This window comes from Vicia villosa, unplaced genomic scaffold, assembly GCF_029867415.1.
Source record: "Vicia villosa cultivar HV-30 ecotype Madison, WI unplaced genomic scaffold, Vvil1.0 ctg.001102F_1_1, whole genome shotgun sequence".
NCBI classification, from domain to species: domain Eukaryota; kingdom Viridiplantae; phylum Streptophyta; class Magnoliopsida; order Fabales; family Fabaceae; genus Vicia; species Vicia villosa.
The window spans coordinates 572,797-581,294 of NW_026705480.1; the positions used below are offsets into that span (position 1 = coordinate 572,797).

An 8,498-nucleotide genomic window follows, 5' to 3' on the forward strand; every position below is an offset into this window, starting at 1 on the left:
TTATGTTGATATGTCATGATTGGATTTGATGTTGTTTTATGGAGACTTGTTGTTGGCATGTTGGCCATGATGTTATGTAAGGGTGTTCGCGGTGCGGTTTGGGTGGTTTTGACGAAAAAAATCATCCGAATTGCAAGAGAAAAAATCGTGCGGTTTGGTTTGGTTCGGTTGGCTTTTAAAAAAAATCCGAACCAAACTAATGCGGTTTGGTTTGGTTCGGTTCATTCGGTTTTTTACAAATATTTTATGAGCCAGACATATACATATAGATGACAGCATAATTTTATATTTAAACATTCATACACTATCAAATAACAACAAAACTCGTCATATTTTGACAACAATTTTCCATTTAATATGTCAAAATTAAATTAGGCAAAAGTGGAATATTAAACATAAAATAATAGCATAAAACAATATAAAAAATATTATAATGAAACAAAAAAATAGGAGAGACGAGAGATTAGTGAAGGTGAAAAAGAAAAAAAAAATGTTGAGAGATTAGAGAAGAAAATGTGGGAAATAAAAACGAAACTGAAATACAGAACATTTACATAAAAATGAGAAGGTGAAAAAGAAAGAATATAAGAGAGTAGAGATTATAGAAGAAGAGAAGATGTATGTGGCAAAGAAGGTACGATAATGTTATTAGAGATTTGAGAAGATTGGGACTGAAATTATATGTGTAAGGATGGGAAAATTGTTCGTAATCATAAGGCTAAAGTATAATAGGTTTAAGTTTGGGTTGGATGTGAGTTAAGTAAAATTTATGTTGTAACATAATGCGGTTTGATTCGGTTTGGTTTACAAAATACAAACCGCAAACCGAACCGAACCGTGCGGTTTTATTAAAAGATGATCCAAACTAATCCGAACCAAATGCGGTTTTTTGCGGTTTCGGTTTGGTTTGGTTTGATTTGAGGTTTTCTGTAACACCCAATATTTTCCCGTAATTAATTTAAATTGAAATTAAATTATTTATTGGAATTATTTGGCATTTTATTGGATTTATTGGAGAATTATGGAAAATGAGGTTATTGGGCTTGGTGTCGTGTTTAGTAATAAGGGGGTGCCAAATGTTAGGCCCTTACTAAAGTGATTTGTATTTTTCATAAAATAAGGAAAAGAAGAAAATTTGGAATTAGAAGAAAAAGAGAAAAGAAGAGAAGAAGCAGAGAAACGTGAAAGTTGAGGAAGTGCGAAAGTGCGAAGAAGAGGAAGAAACCAAGATCAACCTTGAGGTAAGGGGGGACTCTTCTGGTTAATCTTTATTATCGATTTATGAATAATAGAATTGAATTGTATGTTGTTTGATTCAATGGGTATGTGTTGGGTGTTAGGGATTTGGGGTTTTGGGATGTTTAGAGTCAAATTGATGATTTTGATGCAATTGGATGTTTGTGGTTTATAATTGATGTTAGATAGACTCTTTACATGATGGAAATGTGTTAAATTCTAGTATTTGGCTTTGTATTGGTGTTGTTTTCGTGTTGGTGCGAAACAACGACGTTGGAGAAGTGAAAAACTATCAAAAAGTGATTTTTCTGGTGCAGACTGCTCGTAACCCGTTACGTAACCGATTATGCTGTATGTGATTTTCTGAAAAATTGTGTTTTGGGACTGGTAACCCGTTACATAACCGGTTACGCTGTAGCGTGTTGAAAAATTAATATTTTCTAAAACTCGTAACTATCAAACCGTAAGTCCGTTTTGAGCGCCGTTTTGTGCGTTGGAAAGATAATTTGATTTTCTACATAATAAATCAGTTTAATGAGCAGTAGCTCGATTTTATTTTGTAAATCTCGATTTAATTCCTTATGGTGCGTTTTATACATTGTGTGCATAATTCTTGGAATGTGACAATGTGGTGATGTTGTATTTTGACGTGAATGTGTATAATGTAATTGTTTGATTTGTGTTGAAGCATGAATACATTATACTTGGCGTTGTTTCTGGTGAGTTATGTTTTGATGATGTTGTTCATCTTAATCGGTATTGTTTTTGGTGAGTTTATGCATTGTGTACATATGTTGATAAATGTGACAATGTAGATGTGTTGTGACAACATAGTTATAATGAAATGTTGTGTTCGGTATGAATAACATAATGTAATTGTTTGAAATGTTGTGTTGATGTATGAAAGATAATTTGACAATATGGTTATAATGAAATGTTGTGTTCGGTGTTGAAATATGATAAAGATTGTTCATATTGTTTGGTGTTGATGATTAGCATGCTTAAGGTGATGCATGCATTTCATAATCATTATGTGGCTGATCCTTGACGATGATGGATCAGTGGTAGCTAATTCCCATTGTGTGGAATTAGTGAGTGGGTGTCGCCGTATCCTTGACGATGGTGGATCGATGAGATGGGTTAATCCCATGGATTCGTACCACATGCATGTAGTTGCATTGCATTAGGATGTATGTATGATTATAACATGAATGGAAGATGTCCAATGTTATAATGTGGTGTGATTTATTTAATTGGTGTGTTTGATGTATCATTTGTTGAATACCTGAATATATTCTATTGGGTGAATGATATGCATGATATTTTGTTATTTGTGAATTTATAACATTGATTAATTGCGAATGAGACTCACCCTTAATGTTGATATTTTTCAGATTAAGAAGTAGCGGCTTGTGCTTGGTGAGGATAACTCGTAGAGTTACTTTGTTTAGTTCGGTTGTGTCGGTGTCATGCTCTAGTCTTGTAACACTGGGGAACGTTTGTTTTAGAGTTATTTTTAATAAACTCTTATTCTATTGGTTTGGATAATTTTAGTTGATTGAGATGGTGAATTTGGTGATGATGATGGATGTTTACATTATCCCATTTTGAGATTTTATTCCGCTGTGATAAACATGTTTGGTTGAAATATGTGATTATGTTCCTCGGAAAAAGCATGACAAATATATGTTTTATTTTACTATAAGAAGTTGTAGCATCCTTTTTACATATTTACTCTGAAATTATTTTATTATTCCGCGGGGTTTAGAAGGGTGTTACAATTTCTATTGGGTTGATTTGGTTTTGAACACCCCTAATGTTATGACTTGAATTTTAAGAGTTTTTGTGAATTCCGCTGCGATGATTGAAATTAATGAGATTTATATGAATAATGATTTATGATTCCTCCGTTGATTGTGTTATGTATCTTTATTAATGAGCTTGCATGAGATTTTGTTTAAGTTGCAAATGTGACACCTCGAATGTGTTGTTGTCTTTGAGATTTTGCACTCTGATTTCTTATTAAATTGCAGGGTAGATTTTGGGTGTTACAAAAAACATCTACGATAACACAAACAACAACATTTATCAACAAAAACAAAAAAATCACCTTAACAAAACAACAAAATACCTTGACAAAAACCTCAACATACCTAAAGAAGACATCTACAATAACAAAAAAAAAAACAACTTACCTTAACAAAACAACAACCCACCTCAACAAAAACCTCAACATACATAAACAATAACATCCTCAATAACACAAACAACAACATACGACCTATACAAACACAAAACATAAAAAATAACACAAACACCAACATACAACTTTATCAAAGACTACAAAATAACTAAAAAAATGTGTTGGACAAGAGACTTCAAGCACAAGAGGGGGTGATCTGTGATATTTAAAATACTTGATTAATTTTGCACCTTTCTCGAGTAAGATCGTATTAGTAATTTTGGTTTAGTGAGTTCTAGCAGAAATAAAATATTGAAGGTAAATTGCATAAAATAAAAGGTTATGGTTAGAGAAATTGCACCAGATATTTATACAGGTCTTCCCGAACGTTGGCCTAGTCTTGTCTCCAAGAGGTCTTCTTGAGAGTTTGACTATAAACTTAGAGGTTATGCACATGATCCATAATACAAGTTGATCATGATATTATAATAGGCTTACTCTCAATCACAAATAGCTATTACCACAGGTTTAAACTAGAACCTTCTTAGCGATTTTCAGGATGATCTCAATAATCAACAACAAAACTTTTTCCAACAAAAAACAATAAACCATAATAGAGATTTTAATACTAGTTTTTCTCACGAAGCAAACTTAATATCCTTTTAGAAGTATCGCACTCTTAAGATATAAACAAACGACACAATCACTTATAATCTCCCCCACTCCCTCTATAAGTGTAAGTCCCCACGTTCTTTAATATAATCCAACACTGGACTAAGCTCCCGCTCTCCCACCAAACTTAACCATGTCTTTGATACCACTTGTTTAGGATACCGGAGAAGTTGGGAGCACCAATGGAGGCCTAATTGTCTGAGACCATAAGAGAGGGAGACACTACATCTCCATCCAAAACCTTAAGGCATCAAGTATATATATGAGTCATCTCACTTATAAATATTCCACATTTCACTCATTCATATATGAGACTTAACCACTCACACTTACATCCAAAACAACCGTCATGTTTATGTTGTTCCATACATCCAAGAATTCATTTAACTAAGAGTGGTGTCTCCACCTATCTCAATCCTCAAATACACTAACATGTAATTAATATTGTGAGTTGACCTCAAGAGAAATAGAAACTACATAGTTTACAATAGTTTAAATATATGATTGTTCTTGTCAATTTCAAGTCCACTAAATATTACAACTTTGAGGTATTGGCTGTTTTGGATGTGAAAACCTCGTTAAATTGAAAAGTACAAGTGTTGCATATAAATTATAATTAGTTTTGATTCTCATACAATGTTGAACTATTTTGATGAACCACAACACTATTTCTTTTGTAGTGTAAAGAAAGAAAATAATCTTTTTCATGTACTAACATATATATATATATATATATATATATATATATATATATATATATATATATATATATATATATATATATATATATATATATATATATATATATATATATATATATATATTCTAACTTAGAATAACCAACACAAAAAATGAAAGAATAAAAGATGTATAGATTATCAGCATGCCAAACTTGATTGCTGAACTTACATTACATAAACATAATATTCCAATAAAAGAACAAATTAAAATATTGTCTAATAAGAAGCTAAGATAAATATATTGACATGATTTTATTTTTGCATCAAAGGAGGAACTAAAACTAATAGCCTCAACTTGAAGAAGTTTATGCAGATGTTAATTTCAAAAGGGAGTGTAAATTTGCATCTGACTCAAGATATGCTCAAAGTTATCAGTTGTTTTCTCAATAGGGTGAGTATGAACTCCCTCATATGTTGTCACCACTACTCCCTCATCTTTGGTTAAACGTTGCACTTGTTTCTTTACATTGCACCCTTGATGTGTGCACCTATAATAGCTCCTGAAAATTATTTCATATTTGTTAATTAGTGCATGTACGTAATGAAAAGAATAATGATTAATGATGATCATGTTACTTAATTGTTCTAATTAAACATGAATTATTTTCACTGATATAACTACAGATTGTGATGCATATAACATGGATTAGTATTTTTTTTTTTTTTTTTTGTGCTCTCATTGAAAATTAGTGAGTTGTTGACTTTAGGGCAGCAAAATTTGAATTTGCTACTACAGAGAATCTGGAAATCTTGTATGATTGTATGTATATACTTGTAACAGTGTTGTTGTAAATAGGGTTTTGGGTCTATAGCTACGGTTTTTAGCACTTTAGCTAGGGTTTTTTTTTCCAATATATGTCAATATACTTTTAGTGTATTAATAATATTGTATACAGATGAAGAAAAAAATCCAATTTATTTAAAGAACAAATGGATCAAGATCAAATAAAAATTCATCAGAGGAACCTCTTAATTTTTTATTTTTTAAAAATAATTTTTTTTCATATATAACAATGGTGTCTCCAGTTTCTTTAACAAGAAACTGTGTTAATTAAATCAAATTTTTTGTCCAAAAAAAATCAAATTTATATATTTTTTAAAAATTACTAGGCAAAAAGTTTATAGTCATTGGTCTTCTTTGTACAATTTTATACGTAAAATAATTAATAATATACCTAGTCAAACTTAGAAGCCGTGCATATGCAAAACATGTAAGAATAATAATAATAATAATAATTACATAATACTAATAATAATTATTATTATAATAATAATAATAATAATAATAATAATAATAATAATAATTTTGTCAAAAAAAAATAATAATAATAATAATAATAAATAATAATAATAATAATAATAAAATTCAAGATCAAGAGGAAACAAAAAAGACGACATAAACTAGGAACAAGAAATGAACATGAACAAAAGAACAAAAAGAAACCTGGGAAATTTGTTGTTTTTAACAGCTTTTTGTCCATATTTCCTCCATCTATAACCATCATCAAGTATATCAACTTGACTCCTAGTTTGAAAAGCATATTTAGGCTTCTTAGCTTTTTTCTCTCCTTTCTTTTTAACACTTCCTTCATCTTCTTTCACATGATCTTCATCATGATCATGATCATGATGATCCATATTATTATCACTAGGCTTCAAACCAAGAAATGCATTCGAGCTTTGACCATTATTCAAACTACTAGATGGAATTGTGTAGCTTGAAGAAGGAGGACAAGGAAACAACATGGAATAATTGTTCTCCATTTTTTTTCAATATGTGCTTGAATTGAAAGAAAAAGGAGCATAGGAGGAGGAGGAAGGTGAGAAAAAGTGTTGAAGAAAAGATGGAATGGAAATCGTGGGGCTGCGGTTAATGGTAGCTAGTGTGGTTTAGATAATGGACACATTCATCGAATGTAAAGAAAGAAGAGTTAAAGTCTTGACACTTGATGAGATATATATAGATAGATATACAGTGTCATAGATATAGTGTCGTAAACGGCACGATGTTTATCCTATTGTGTGCTGTGAAAATTAAAGACTGAATTAAATGGTGAAAAGTTAAAAAAAAAACAATTTATATCTAAACATTTATACTATTTATATTTTTTTATTATATAGAAAAAAATAAGATCTACTTTACTAACAATAGCCAATCCTAGATTTTAAAGAGAGAATTTTAACATGTAAAGGCAGTTTTATATTTATTTGTCATTATAGGGATGAAATAGATCATGCCGATCTATAAGTGTCTATTGTCTAACTTATTTAAAATTAAATAAAATTAAACTTATTTAATAAAAATGTTAGATTTAAGTTTATTTTATTATATAAGCTAAATTTAGACTATTAAAAATCTTCTAAATCGGTCAATATATTCATAAATATTAAAAACAAATTAAATAGGTTGATATATATATATATATATATATATATATATATATATATATATATATATATATATATATATATATATATATATATATATATATATATATATATATTATATATTAGAAATTAAATTAAATAGGTCTGATGTATGTATATATAAATCAATCAATAAAATTTCATAGATAAAATATACTATTTAAATTTTTTTTCATTATAAAATAGACCGTACTTTTCAAAAAATCTAATCAATTAAAAAAAAGAACTCTATAGTACGTCATATACTAAACTCAAGCCTTTTAAATTTATCGTAGATTATTCTCTGACCTTCTGAGCTCTGGCCTGAGCTATTTTCACCCGTTTTTGTATATTTTTTTTTTAAATTAGTGATATTGAATTGATAATGTTTTTATATATTCTATTAATTTTAATCTATAAATATTTTTTGTTGAAATAAATAAATGTAAAGCTGAATCTTGTCATTTTAAAAAAATAAATCAATGAAAAATAAATGTAATATTTTACCAAAATTTATAAAAAAATAATAATAATTTTAGTCTAATTTTGTGTTTGTTTTAGATTACCCAAAAATGAAAAGGAATTTATACATTGACATGTTTATAAAAAATAGGGTTAAATACGTTTTTAGTCCCTATAAATATGCGACCCTGCATTCTTAGTCCGTGTAAAATTTTCCTTCAATAAATGGTCCTTCTAAAATTTTTATGCATGCAATTTCAGTCCCTGCTATTTTCTAAAATTTTAAAAACTGTTTAATTACCCTTTAATTTTTAAATTTTTGAATAATTTTTTTTATATATGTTTAGAATACTGTAAAATATTTATTTACCAAGTTTTAGAATTTTTTAAAATGAGAAAAATTAAATATGAATTTTTCAAATTTCAAAAAATAATGATAAAAGTAATGAAAATCTCAACTTATAAATTAAATTTTGAGTTTCTTTTTTTTCCATGAACTTTTTAAAACATTATGAACATATCTGCAAAATAATCATTCTAAAATACACATTGGTTTGACAGTAGGAACTGAAACTAGGTGCATAATAATTTTATAAGGATCATTTATTGAAGGAAAATTTTATAGGGACTAAAAATGCAGGATCGCATATTTATAGGGACTTAAAATGTATTTAACCTAAAAAATATTGTATAAGAAACATTGTTATTTTCTATTTTTAATATGATTTTTTTCATTTTTTCCTTTTTTAAATAAATTTAAAGTCTTGTTAAAAATTATAAAAGAAGTATTTCTAGGGATT

The 8,498-nt window shown here is 28.5% G+C and overlaps 1 protein-coding gene across 1 annotated transcript; it reads right to left on the minus strand.

Annotated features, from left to right (window-relative positions):
- Nucleotides 1–4,942: 4,942 nt before the first annotated feature.
- LOC131633258 (probable WRKY transcription factor 75) lies at nt 4,943–6,769 on the minus strand. The gene is made up of 2 exons (XM_058903964.1): nt 6,275–6,769; nt 4,943–5,330 (listed from the first exon to the last, which is right to left on the minus strand). Exons 1-2 carry the CDS (start codon nt 6,592–6,594, stop codon nt 5,153–5,155), a joined length of 498 nt encoding a protein of 165 aa, XP_058759947.1. The 5' UTR covers nt 6,595–6,769; the 3' UTR covers nt 4,943–5,152.
- Nucleotides 6,770–8,498: the final 1,729 nt, after the last annotated feature.